General features: G+C 36.5%; 1 protein-coding gene across 11 annotated transcripts in view; it reads right to left on the reverse strand.

Annotated features, from left to right (window-relative positions):
• Positions 1 to 203: 203 nt before the first annotated feature.
• LOC127363544 (uncharacterized) overlaps positions 204 to 15254 on the reverse strand; it is a 28843-nt gene continuing 13792 nt past the window's right edge. For 5 of the 11 annotated variants that reach the window (XM_051400116.1, XM_051400111.1, XM_051400113.1 and 2 more), the window contains one exon: positions 204 to 2052. In XM_051400116.1, coding sequence (XP_051256076.1) covers positions 1139 to 2050 — 912 coding nt within the window. In that variant the 5' untranslated portion in view covers positions 2051 to 2052 and the 3' untranslated portion in view covers positions 204 to 1138. Of the gene's footprint in view, positions 2053 to 2972; positions 3048 to 5311; positions 5435 to 6759; positions 6815 to 10429; positions 11081 to 11984; positions 12030 to 15254 lie in introns of those variants that run through there. The other 6 variants (XM_051400117.1, XR_007884875.1, XM_051400112.1 and 3 more) reach the window with 6 other exon arrangements.

Below are 15254 nucleotides of genomic sequence, written 5' to 3' on the forward strand. Positions count from 1 at the left end.
CTAAAATATTTCAGTTACTGCTCCACAATCAGGAATTAATCTACGCATGAGAACCACTTTCAAATATCAACAGCCCATAAAACAGTGAAACCTGAAATACACACTTCATAAAGCTGAAAGAGTTTAGGCTTTTGTTTTGTCTGCTGTGCAGCAATGTTTTCACATAAAACCATGTAAGTTTATTAAAGTGAAATCAGTCAAACAACATTTCATAATTCTTTAATCATGATTGTTCAGTGAAGAATCAATTACATGAAATCTGACATTTACATAACAATGTGTTTTTTACAGGAAGCTGATGCAGCAACTTGAACTAATTAAAGAGAAAACACACTAAAGGCGTAAAAATCTATAGAATCATGTTTTATTCTTTCGTGGGATTGTCACTGCTTATCAATAACTAAACTACAGAAGAAGATAAAATGCAAACTTAAAAAGATTCCAAAAACAGGTAAAGTCTCTGAACAAAGAGAGGATTTAATAATGCATGGACACGTTTCTTTGCTTTCACAGTCACACTACACGATTAGTGGTACGCTTAATCTGCATCAAGAAATTAGAATAATCAAATTTAGTCATCCAGTCAAAATTTCACTTTCATTATTTCTTCATTTAAAAAAATAAATAAATCAGCCTCAGAGCTTTTTTTGTGACAGTTAGCAAATAGCCAACAACCTTAACTAAAATGGTGAACATGCTAAACGTTGTTAGCATTATCATTTCCATGTTGCCATGCCGGTGTTAGCATTTACAGCCTCACAGAGCTGGTAGCAAGGCTCTGAACTGTTATTACTTTGTTCATCTACTCTAATATTAAGGCATCACTAGAAAATTGTATATTATGATAAATATTATAATAAAAATGACCCATATCACCCACCAATGCAGCTCTACTCTTAGTGGTTTAATCAGGGTTAGGTGTTAAGGCAACTGCCTTCTGCAAACCAGCTACAAGACAGTAATATTGTTTTTAAGATATTTTGCCCCAAAGAGGCCAAATAAGTCACTTTGGGCAGCCATTTGCAATCTTATCATCATTTTGTAATCTTACGGTATAGTTTTGTTTTCTTCTCCATGTTTATATTTTCTTGTAGCTGAACTGATTTCTTTTAATGAAAACTGAATCTTGTCTTTATCCTCATTTGGTGTTGTTCTTACAACACACTAACATTCTTGCTCTGTGAAGAAACAGCAGAGGTAACACCAGACTGCAGGGCAGATTAAACCACAATCCAGACGTCATCAACACGCACTCACCATTTTCTGTCATGATATAAAAAGCAAACCAAACCACATTCCAAATACACCTCAACAACAGAGCTCCCAGTATGGCCAGCATGGTGTAGAAAGCCCTCTGCTTTGATTTGTCAACTCTCTCCCTGTCCCCTCCCTGTTTACCTGGCCCTGGACGAATGAGGATGCAGAGAACAGAAACGTTGCACAAGGAGATGACAAAGAAGGACAAGGATAGGACGCACAAATCCGCAATCAAGGAGGCGTTTTCTAAAGTTATCAGACTTGTTCCTCCAAAGCAAAGAAGCCAAACACACCCAATGCTGATATTTCTGATTCTGATCCCTCTCTCTCTTTTCAAGCTCAAATAGGTGATGGGATAAACAACAGCCAGGTAGCGCTCCACACAGGTCAGAGTGTGAAAGAACATCTGTCCAAACCAGATGAAGGTCCAAAGACAGTGCCCTGCCATTAATACACCGATATGATCACTGTAGATACCACAACAGCTGAGGAAGAAGCTTAAGATGCCAATCAGCTCAATGATGACCATGTGGTAGGTGAAGGCGTCTGAATGACTCGTCATTGCTGCTGTGGAGGTGGAGCGCTGTTGCCGCCACCGTTGAAGACGCAGGTAGAGGATGAAGGTGCAGAGAGGGAGGAGGAGGAGGATGTTTGTGATGAAGTACGAGGTGGAGATTAAGGAGCCTGGTCTGGTGGTGAGGCAATGCATGCCAAAAGGGAGGTTGGAGTTGGTGGAGGAATGGTGAGGATGAAGAAGGGAGTCATTGGAGGAGGAGGAAGAGTTTACGGACATATCTGGAAGAGAAAAAGACATGATAATGAAACTGAGAAAATGTATTCATTACATCTATTCCGTGTGTATCAAATCAATGGTCTAACAATAATGGGTACTGTAAAGGGAAATTGAATTGGGGAAATAATTAACATTTATCCCTCCAAGTTCCAAAAGAAAAAAGAAGAGAGTGAACAATGTGATGACCTGCAGACACGTCACAGGAATATTATGATAATAGTTCAGGTTAAATCTCATAAAATCTTCATCCTCAGATCTTAATGTCTTCTTCAGTGTATGTCTACATGCACATGGGCTTTATCCTTATTATTATAACCTGTCTTTAACAGTGCTTTAAAACCTAATGACATTTACATTCAGAGTATCTTTATTTTTAAATGAAGAAAAAAATAAATACACTGCAGAAATACGTTCAATTCTAAAAACCATAAAGATAACATTGTCTTTTTATTTAACTGTACAAATACAGATCTGATTTATATTTAAGTTTCTACAATGACAAAGGCTGAATCCTTGCTGCAGCAGCTATGGGTTCAGATCCAACCTGTGTCCCTTTGCTGTGTATGATCTCTCTCTCTAGCCCCTTTCCTGTCTATGTTCAGCTGTCCTATCTAAGAAAGGGAAAAAGTCAAGGTTCAAATTTGATGGATTTTCCAAAATGCAACTGTCAGTTAAATGCCAACTGCTTTAAAAGTCCATGCCCCCACTTTACAACACACATTTTCAAATAGTCAAATTTGTAGTCGCAAGCCAAACCCTGAGTTCTTCTCATACAGAATCACAGATGACGTTGTACAACTGAATACTGTACTGAATGTGCCACGATGATGCAATAAAGTTTGTTTTCTGTCTATTTCAGTTGTCCACACATTATTGAGGCTTCAAGAAAATGACGATATTAAAAAAGAATCAGAACACCAACCGTATCAGTATTTGTTTCTGATGTTCCTCCCTCTGTGTCTCCCCTCTGTGGACTCCTGTGTCTGAGTATCTGATCACAGCTGTACTGACTGTATATCACAGCCTCTCCCTCTGTGTGTCTCTCTCTCTCTCTCTCTCTCTCTCTCTCTCTCTCTCTCTCTCTCTCTCTCTGTCTCTTTCTCTCTCCCTCCCTTTTGAATTCAAATCTTGTATTTGAATAAAATATAACAAAGTGGCTCTGAACTGACTGACAAATGAATAACCTATTAATGAATAAAGTTTAAAATACAAACAATCAAATATATTACAATTTCCTTCCACATGAAGATATTTGAAATAACAAACATGATGTTATTGTGGCACATTAGTAAAACACTAGTTGGAAATATCTAAAGGTGGCATTAGAAATTGATATTTTTTTTCATTGAAAGTAGTTTTTTAACATGTTATTTTAAAAATTATTCTGAAATAATGTGACAGCATTTGATACCAAACTTGGATGGCCTGTGTAGTTTATTTTATCGGCCCATTAGAAGAACAGCTGAAAGCATTCAAATGTCGTGAATACAAAGTATGTGTGTATTTAAATCAAATTAAACCATTAAATTCAAATGAGTGCAGCATTTAGAAAATTGGTGTGTTTTCATCTAGATTGGAATATAAATGTATTCCAGCATTAATTCTACTGCTATACAACATGAGACAGTTTAAAGTTAATATGTATACATACTTAAATATACATACTAAAATATTTCAGTTACTCCTCCACACAATTCATATTTGCATGAGAACCACTTTCAAATATCAACATCAACAAATCAACAGCCCATAAAACAATGAAACCTGAAATACACACTTCATAAAGCTGAAAGAGTTTAGGCTTTTGTTTTGTCTGCTGTGCAGCAATGTTTTCACATAAAACCATGTAAGTATATTAAAGTGAAATCAGTCAAACAACATTTCATAATTCTTTAATCATGATTGTTCAGTGAAGAATCAATTACATGAAATCTGACATTTACATAACAATGTGTTTTTTACAGGAAGCTGATGCAGCAACTTGAACTAATTAAAGAGAAAACACACTAAAGGCGTAAAAATCTATAGAATCATGTTTTATTCTTTCGTGGGATTGTCACTGCTTATCAATAATTAAACTACAGAAGAAGATAAAATGCAAACTTAAAAAGATTCCAAAAACAGGTAAAGTCTCTGAACAAAGAGAGGATTTAATAATGCATGGACACGTTTCTTTGCTTTCACAGTCACACTACACGATTAGTGGTACGCTTAATCTGCATCAAGAAATTAGAATAATCAAATTTAGTCATCCAGTCAAAATTTCACTTTCATTATTTCTTCATTTAAAAAAAAAAAAAACCAGCACACTGAATGACATTGTGATCAGCCTCAGAGCTTTTTTTGTGACAGTTAGCAAATAGCCAACAACCTAAACTAAAATGGTGAACATGCTAAACATTGTTAGCATTATCATATCCATGTTGCCATGCCGGTGTTAGCATTTACAGCCTCACAGAGCTGGTAGCAAGGCTCTGAACTGTTATTACTTTGTTCATCTACTCAGCCCAATATTGGTGCAAAACCTCTAATACTAAATAAATGTTAAACCCCCACTAGAAAATTGTATATTAACAATAAAATGAGCAATATCACCCAACTATGCAGCTCTACTCTCAGTGGTTAATCAGGGTTAGGTGTTAAGTCAACTGTTTTCTGCAAACCACACAAGAATTTTTTGCCCCTAAGTCCAAAAATCAATTGAGCAGCAATCAATCTTATCAGTGGCCTTATAATCTAAGGGTATATTTAGGGCCTGTGCAGTAAGAAGCAAGGACCTGCCTTCTGAAAAGAAATCCATCTACAATTTGGTGCCGAACATCTCGTAACTCATTGTATGCGGCACAGAATTTGGCGCTAGCGGAAATGCACTATTCTATGGGTCCCAAATGAGGCCAAATAAGTCACATTGGAGAGGAAAATTGGTGCAGACGTAGACCATGTCTAGACGTACAGAAAAGCCTCTTGGACCCATATCCCAAAAAATTCTAAACATGTAATGCTTACGAATGAGTTACTAGGGCTCATCACTGCTGGCAGCTTCAATTACTATTGTTCTCCATTTTTATAATTCCTTGTAGCTGAACTAATTTCTTGTCATGAAAACTGAATCTTGTCTTTATCCTCATTTAGTGTTGTTCTTACAACACACTAACATTCTTGCTCTGTGAAGATACAGCACAGGTAACACCAGACTGCAGGGCAGATTAAACCACAATCCAGACATCATCAACACGCACTCACTATTTTCTGTCATGATATAAAAAGCAAACCAAACCACATTCCAAATACACCTCAACAACAGAGCTCCCAGTATGGCCAGCATGGTGTAGAAAGCCCTCTGCTTTGATTTGTCAACTCTCTCCCTGTCCCCTCCCTGTTTACCTGGCCCTGGACGAATGAGGATGCAGAGAACAGAAACGTTGCAGAAGGAGATGACAAAGAAGGACAAGATAGAGATGCACAAATCCGCAATCAAGGAGGCGTTTTCTAAAGTTATCAGACTTGTTCCTCCAAAGCAAAGAAGCCAAACACACCCAATGCTGATGTTTCTGATTCTGATCCCCCTCTCTCTTTTCAAGCTCAAATAGGTGATTGGATAAACAACAGCCAGGTAGCGCTCCACACAGGTCAGAGTGTGAAAGAACATCTGTCCAAACCAGATGAAGGTCCAAAGACAGTGCCCTGCCATTAATACACCAATATGATCACTATAGATACCACAACAGCTGAGGAAGAAGCCGAAGACACCAATCAGCTCCATGGTGACCATGTGGTAGGTGAAGGCGTCTGAATGACTCGTCATTGCTGCTGTGGAGGTGGAGCGCTGTTGCCGCCATCGTTGAAGACGCAGGTAGAGGATGAAGGTGCAGAGAGGGAGGAGGAGGAGGATGTTTGTGATGAAGTACGAGGTGGAAATTAAGGAGCCTGGCCTGGTGGCGATGCAATACATTCCAAAAAGGAGGTTGTAGTTGGTGGAGGAATGGTTCTGATGAAGAAGGGAGTCATTGGAGGAGGAGGAGGAGTTTAACGACATATCTGGAAGAGAAAGCAACATGATTATGAAACCGAGAAAATGGTATAAATTACCTCTATCGCATATCTATTAAATCAATGGTCTAACATCAATGGTTATTGTGTATGGAAATTTAATTGGGGCTATCTGAAAATTATTATTTATTATTTATCCCTCCAATGTCCAAAAGAAAAAAGAAGAGGGTGAACAATATGCGGAGATGTCACAGGAACATTATGATAAAAGTTCAGGTTAAATCTTACAACATATTCATCCCAATATGTGTTCTTTGCTGCATCTCTACATGCACATGGGCTTTATCCTTTAGGAAAGCATAACCTGTCTTTAGCAATGCTTCAAAAGCTAGTCTAATTTAAATTCAGAATATCTTTATTTTTAAATGAAGAAAAAAATAAACACACTCCAGGAATACTTTAAATTCTAAACACCACATTGATCGTCTTTTCATTTACCTGTACAAATTCAGATCTGATTTGAATTGAAGCTGCAGCAGCTATGGGATCAAATCCAACGTGTGGTCCTTTGTGACCGGTTCAAATTTTATGCAACTCAAAAAAAAATTTCATTAGACTTAACCTGCTGGTTAAATGCCCACTGCTTTAAAAGTCCATGCCCCTACTTTACAACACATGTTTTAAAAATGTCATATTAAAAAATAAATAAGAACACCAACCGTATCAGTATTTGTTTCTGATGTTCCTCCCTCTGTGTCTCCGCTCTGTGGACTCCTGTGTCTGAGTATCTGCTCACAGCTGTACTGACTGTATATTACAGCCTCTCTCTCTCTCTCTCTCTCTCTCTCTCTCTCTCTCTCTCTCTCTCTCTCTCTCTCGTGTGTGTGTGTGTGTGTGTGTGTGTGTGTGTGTCTCTGTCAAATTCAAATGTTGTATTTGAATAAAATAAAACAGTGGCAATGAAATGACAAATGATTAACCTATTCATGAATAAAGAACACAATACAATCACATATATCAATAGTTGTTTGGAAAAGTCCCCAAATGAAGATATTTGAACTAAAAAACATGACATTATTGTGGAACACTACAACAGTTAGTAGGAAAATATATCTTAAAAAAAGGTGGCATTAGAAATAACAACAATAAAGTCAGTTTCATTGAACTTAAGCCTTGCTTTGTCTAAAATGTGGCCATAATGGACAATTAAATTACCTTTTTTAAGGTATTAATTAAAAAAAAGGGTGCCTGTGTAGTTTATTTTATTATTTTATTGACCCATTAGATGAACAGATGACAGCATTCAAATGATGTGAAGACAGAGTGTGTGCGTATTCAAATCAAGTACAGCCATTAACTGTGTGCTCTGAGAGTGTTTCTGTGTGCACGGTTGTGTTATTTTAATCACATTTGTGTTTCACACATCTTTTAATTTGCTGTATATACACTAACTTATGTGCGCTGTAAATTCAATTCAATTCTTTCCACAGTTTCCCTCCACAGCATCACACTTGCATACAGCTAAATAAGCCATGAGGTCCATCCATATACATGCATGTACAGCATTTAAATAATATCCATTTACTGTCAAAGGCAGATGTATGCTGGCTGTATATACTGTGCATATACATTTATATATGTGTGTATATATTTATGCTGTAGTAAACCACATGCTGTGTGTAAATAAAGTAACTTATAACATTATCCATATTCTATTTATTCCAATATTCATTTAATTCTTATACACTCTTGAACTATTTGCAGCCCTATACACAGTTTACAATAACTGTATACATACTTAGTTGAGACCAGGGACAGACCGGAAATGAAAAATGGTCCTGGACTTTTTGACTTGTTATTAGTCTCACTTAGTCTGTAATGTGGCCATAATGGATGATTAAAATAAGTTTTTTAACATGTTATTTTAAAAATGTATCTGAAATAATGTGACAGCATTTGATACCAAACTTGGATGGCCTGTGTAGTTTATTTTATCGGCCCATTAGAAGAACAGCTGACAGCATTCAAATGTCGTGAATACAAAGTATGTGTGTATTCAAATCAAATGAAACCATTAAATTCAAATGAGTGCAGCATTTAGAAAATTGGTGTGTTTTCATCTAGATTGGAATATAAATGTATTCCAGCATTAATTCCACTGCTTTACGGACAGTTTAAAGTTAATATGTATACATACTTAAATACTAAAGCATTTCAGTTGCTCCTCCACACAATTCATATTTGCATGAGAACCACTTTCAAATATCAACAGCCCATAAAACAATGAAACCTGAAATACACACTTCATAAATCTGAAAGACTTTAAGCTTGTGTTTTGTCTGCTGTGCAGCAATGTTTTCACATAAAACCATGTAAGTTTATTAAAATGAAATCAGTCAAACAACATTTCATAATTCTTTAATCATGATTGTTCAGTGAAGAATCAATTACATGAAATCTGACATTTACATAACAATGTGTTTTTTACAGGAAGCTGATGCAGCAACTTGAACTAATTAAAGAGAAAACACACTAAAGGCGTAAAAATCTATAGAATCATGTTTTATTCTTTCGTGGGATTGTCACTGCTTATCCACAATAATGAAACTTCATAAAAAGATAAAACCCAAACTTAAAAAAGCTAACAGCAAGAAGGTTAGGTTATAGGTACAGATATATGAGTGCAGCAAGGGGTTGGACAAAAACTAGTGGGTTTCATTTCTGCAAGCAGTTTAAATATACAATATGTGATTTCTGCCACGTTTTCTCTATTTTTCTAAACCTCAATAGCTACTGATCTTCACTCTCCATATCTAATTTCTTCGCTTTCATCGTCACACTGCTTGCTTACTCATATGCTTAATCTGCGTCAACAAAATAGCAACAAAAAATGTTTTTCTTTTTTATTTAAACCTGACCATAACATTGTCATCAGCCTCAGACATTTCTTTGGAGCAAATTAGCAAATGTTAGCAAACAAGCTGAACTAAAATGGTGAACATGGTAAACATTATACCTGCTAAACTTTGTTAGCATTGTCATTTCCATTTACAGCCTCACAGAGCTGGTAGCAAGGCTCTGGACAGTTATTACTTTGTAATCTACAATGCATAATATTGGTGCAAAACCTATAATACTAAATAAATATTAAGGCGGCACTAATAAATTGTATATTAACAATGATAAAAATAAGCAATATCACCCACCTATACAGCTCTACTTTCAGTGGTCTAATTAGGGTTAATTGTTAAGGAAACTGTCTTCAGCAAACCAACTGCAAGACAGTAATATTGATAAGATATTTTGACCCTAACCGGCCAAAGAAATCAATTTGGTTAGCAATTTGCAATTATCTCGTAATCTAACGGTATATTTAAGAATAATTATTTTTTCTAGAAATACATAGCATTTTTGGCCGCCACAACATCTCATGAAATAAACCAAAAATGTGACGCAACCAAAAATGTACCTATTCTAAGGGTTTGGTTTCGGCGGGGCAAAATGGCTCGACAGTACTTCCAAAACGGCACATTTCACAGTTGTGGATGTAAACTGATACACACATAGATCATATCTAAACTTACAAAAAAGGCTCTTGGACTCATTCCGTATTGAATTTAACGTCTAATTTTTGCAGCCATTAATGCAATTTCAAGGCATTGTATTTTAATGAACTCTTCCTAAACGATTTATAAGATAAACTTCAAAATTGGTCAGTACACTCTAAACAAGTTCAAGATATACATTTATCAAAGTCCTGAGATGTAGTCTGACCTATGTCTGTGGCATGGCATCACAAATCAATGTTTCACCAAGAAACAGGACAAAATATTCTAACTTCTGTATACTTCATCCAAACTCCACCAAACTTCACATGTTTGATAAGAGACCCATCCTGAACACATCTACATACTCGTAGCGCCTGGATAGAAGGAGTATGCCTTGCATGGCAATTTGGATCTGATTTACATGAAATTTTCATGGTGAGGTCTAAACATGACATGCTAACAAATGAGTTGACTGCGAGGGCTCATCGCTGCTTGCAGCTTTAATTATCTATTGTTCCCATTTATATTCTCTTGTATCTGAACTGATTTAATTTAATGCAAACTGAACCTAATCTTTATCCTCATTTGGTGTTGTTCTTACAACACACTAATATTCCTGCTCTGTGTAGAAACAGCACAGGTAACACCAGACTGCAGGGGAGATTAAACCAGGTTCCAGACATCAACAACACACACCTATTACTCTCTGGCCCTTCATCAAGAACAAACCAAACCAGATCCCAAACACACCTCAACAACATCACTCCCAGTATGACCAGCATGGTGTAGAAAGCCCTCTGCTTTGATTGGTCAACTCTGTCCCTGTCCCCTCCCTGTTTACCTGGCCCTGGACGAATGAGGACACAGAGAACAGAAATGTTGCAGAAGGAGACAACAAAGAAGGAGAAAATTGAGACGCACAACTCCACACTAAAGGTGGCATTTGCGAAAATCAGACTTGTTCCGAAACAGCAAAGAAGCCAAACACACCCAATGCTGATATTTCTGATTCTGATGCCTCTCTCTCTTTTCAGGCTCAGATAGGTGATTGGATGAATAACAGCCAGGTAACGCTCCACACAGGTCAGAGTGTTAAAGGATATCTGTCCATACCAGATGAAAGTCCAAAGATAGTGCCCTGCCATTAATACACCGATATGATGACTATAGATACCATAGCAGTAGAGGATGTAGCCGAAGACACCAATCAGCTCCATGGTGACCATGTGGTAGGTGAAGGCGTCTGAGTGACTCATCATTGCTGCTGTGGAGGTGGAGCGCTGTTGCCGCCATCGTTGAAGACCCAGGTAGAGGATGAAGGTGCAGAGAGGGAGGAGGAGGAGGGTGCTTGTGATGAAATACGAGAAGGAGATTAAGGAGCTTGGTCTGGTGATGAAGCAATCTTGTCCATAAGGGAGGTGGGAGTTGGTGGAGGAATGGTTAGGATGAAGAAGGGAGTCATTGGAGGTGGAGGAAGAGTTTACAGACATATCTGGAAGAGAAAAAGACATGATAATGAAAATGAGAAAATGTATATGTGTATGTATATATATATTTCATGTCTTTTAAATCAATTGTCTAACAATAATGGGTATTGTATATGGAAATGAAATTGGGGCTATCTGAAAATAATTATTTATTATTTATCCCTCCAAGTTCCAAACAAAAAAGAAGAGAGCAAACAATGTGATGACCTGTGGAGACGTCACAGGAATATTATGATAAAAGTTCAGGTTAAATCTCATAAAAGCTTCATCACCAGATCTTGATGTCGTCTTTGGTGTATGTCTACATGCACATGGGCTTTATCCGTTATAACATAATTATAACCTGTGTTTAGCAGTGCTTTAAAACCTAATGTAATTTAGATTCAGAGTGTCTTTATTTTTAAAAGAAGAAAAAAAATCAAGACACCCCAGATCGGCCCTTGCTGCGTCTCTCTCTAGTCCCCTTTCCTGTCTATGTTCAGCTGTCCTATCTAATAAAGGAAAAAGCCCCCAAAACTATATTGTACATTACCTGCTCAGCACCAAGACACTAACTGGTGACTGTAAATTGTTATATTAACCTTAAAAGGACTTTAATACCTGCTCAGAGTCAAGGTTCAAATTTTCTGGATTTCCCAAAATGTAACTCTAAATAATTTTTAAGTAGACGTTAAATGCCCACTGTTTCAAAAGTCCATGCCCAATGTCGTACTTTACAACACATTTCTTCAAATGTTTGTAGTCTGAAGTCTAACTCTTGAGTTCTTTTCATACAGAATCACAGATGGCATTGTTCAACTGAGCTTATAAAACACTGTACTGAATGTGCCACAACGATGCAATGCCAAGTTAGTTTTCTGTCTTTCTGTCAAGAACATGATGATATTAAAAATTAATAAAAACACCAACCGTATCAGTATTTGTTTCTGATGTTCCTCCCTCGGTGTCTCCGCTCTGTGGACTCCTGTGTCTGAGTATCTGCTCACAGCTGTACTGACTGTATATTACAGCCCCTCTCTCTCTCTCTCTCTCTCTCTCTCTCTCTCTCTCTCTCTCTTCTGTCTGTCTCTCTCCTCTATTATTTTATTCAAATACAACATTTGTATATCAAATAGTGTAATATACATGCATGTACAACATTTAAATAATATCCATTTACTGTCAAAGGCAGATGTATGCTGGCTGTATATACTGTGCGTATACATTTATATATGTGTATATATGGATGCTGTAGTAAACCACATCCTGTGTGTAAATAAAGTAACTTATAACATTATCCAAACTCTATTTATTCCAATATTTACTTAACTCGTATACACTCTTGAAGTATTTGCAGCCCTATACACAGTTTACAATAACTGTATACATACTTAGTTGAGACCAGGGACCGACTGGATATGTAAAATGGTCCTAGACTTTTTGACTCAGTATAAATTAGTGTATTAGTATAATAATATAACATTAAATAAAAAGTATAATGTTTATATAACAGTAAAAGCCACCAGGATTTCTCCTGGTGCTTCTGATAGTCAGTCCAACTGTGTTTTACACCTACTATTAACATGGACCTTTGTTAATGCACGAGAACCACTTTAACCTGTCAACAACCCATAAAACAATGTATGTCTACATGCACATGGGCTTTATCCGTTGTAACATAATTATAACCTGTGTTTAGCAGTGCTTTAAAACCTAACGTAATTTAGATTCAGAGTGTCTTTATTTTTAAAAGAAGAAAAAAAAATCAAGACACCCCAGATCGGCCCTTGCTGCGTCTCTCTCAAGCCCCTTTCCTGTCTATGTTCAGCTGTCCTATCTAATAATCTTCGAAAAATTATTTTTAATTAGACGTTACCTGCCGGTTAAATGCCAAATGAAAGTTCTTCTCATACAGAATCACAGATGATGTAGTACAACTGAATACTGTACTGAATGTGCCACAACGATGCAATAAAGTTTGTTTACTGTCTATTTCATAAGAAGACAAGAACATGACGATATTAATAATGAATAAGAACACAAACCGTATCAGTATTTCTTTCTGATGTTCCTCCCTCTGTGTCTCCGCTCTGTGGACTCCTGTGTCTGAGTATCTGCTCACAGCTGTACTGACTGTATATCACAGCCTCTCTCTCCTTCTCTCTCTCTCTCTCTCTCTCTCTCTATCTCTCTGTCTCTCAAATTCAAATGTTTTATTTGAATAAAATCAAACAGGGGTAATGAACTGACTGACCTATTCATTAATAAAGAATACTGTGCTGTACTGTACTGTAGAGCTAGTGTACACATACCATTTGTGTGCAGCTACAATCTTTAAACATACAACTAATTGGTATCAATATTTGCTTAGAAAAGCTCCCATATGAAGATATTTGAAATAACAAACATGACATCATTGTGGCACATTAGTAAAACAGTGAATATAAGTATCTAAAGGTGGCGTTAGAAATCAATAAAATCTTTTTTCATTGAAAGTAAGCCTCATTCTAAAATGTGGCCATAGCAGATGATTAAATTAACTTTTTTAACATGTTAGTTTAAAAATATAATCTAGAATAATGTGACAGCATTTGAGACCAAACTGGAGTGGCAACTAGGGTGCCTGTGTAGTTTATTTTATTATTTTATTGACCCATTAGATGAACAGATGACAGGATTCAAATGATGTGCGTATTCAAATCAAGTACAGCCATTAACTGTGTGCTCTGAGAGTGTTTCTGTGTGCACGGTTGTGTTATTTTAATCACATTTGTGTTTCACACATCTTTTAATTTGCTGTATATACACTAACTTATGTGTGCTGTAAATTCAACCTTTCCACAGTTTCCCTCTACAGCATCACACTTGCATACAGCTAAATAAGACATGAGGTCCAGAAACAATTCCTGCGCAATTACCAAATAATCTACCATGCTTTTATACCATATAGTGTAATATACATGCATGTACAGCATTGAAATAATATCCATTTACTGTCAAAGACAGATGTACGCTAGCTGTATATACTGTGTATATACATTTATATATGCACTTTTGAACTATTTGCAGCCCTATACACACTTTACAATAACTGTATACATACTTAATTTGGACCAGGGACAGACTGGAAATGAAAAACGGTCCGGGACTTTTTGACTCAGTATAAATTAGAGTGCTAGTATAACATTATAATATTAAATAAAAGGTAATTTTACCATTGTTTAACAATAAAATCCACCAGGATTTCTCCTGGTGCTCCTAATGGCCCGTCCAACTCTCTACTACACCTACATTTAACATGGACCTTTGTTAATGTACGAGAACCACTTTAAGCTGTCAGCAACCCATAAAACAATGACATCTGAAATGCACACAGATAGACAGAAACTTGATATAATACATTTGATAAAATAACTTGTTTAACACACAATCAAAACACACTTGAGTTTTTTATACAGATATCTAGATGTAAGCATTCAGTTGAGAGGGGTAGATACATGAGTGTGTAGTGAGTATGACAAACAGTAGGAAGGATGTCTCTCCACTTATTCTCGTCATAACTGTGAAGGCAACAAAGCAAACAGAGCAGGGATGGAGGTCTGTCTGATGGTTGGTCTGCCACTTTGGTCCAGACTGAAATATCTCAACTATTAGACGATTGGCATTAAATATTATACAGACATTTAAGCTGACTTTAGTGATACCCGGACTTTTCCTCAGGCGCCACCATGAGCTTGACATTTGCATTTTTGAATGAAATGTTTTGACAGCTGTTGGAAGGATTTAAATTAAATTTAGTTCTAACATTCATGTTTCTCTCAGGATGAATTGTCATCATTTTGGTGATCCTTTCATCTAACACCATCATCAGCTCAAAATTTCACTTTTTCTAATACTTTGCCTACAGCCTCAGATGTATTTTTTTTTAATGCAATTTAACAAATATTAGCTAAAACAGTAAGCTTAAACATAGTTAACATTATACTTACGAAATGTCTGAATGTTGTGCCATGTTGGTGTTAGCATTCACAACATAAGAGTGCTGCTAGCATGGCTGTCAAATCTTTTTATTTGTTAATCTATGTAATCTACATATCAGATCTTTTATCCTTATTTGGTGTTGTTCTTGCAAGACATTAATATTCCCGCTCTGTGTAGAAACAGTAAAGGTAACACCAAAATGGACGGGAGATTTAACCA

This window comes from Dicentrarchus labrax, unplaced genomic scaffold (assembly GCF_905237075.1).
Source record: "Dicentrarchus labrax unplaced genomic scaffold, dlabrax2021, whole genome shotgun sequence".
Taxonomy (NCBI): domain Eukaryota; kingdom Metazoa; phylum Chordata; class Actinopteri; family Moronidae; genus Dicentrarchus; species Dicentrarchus labrax.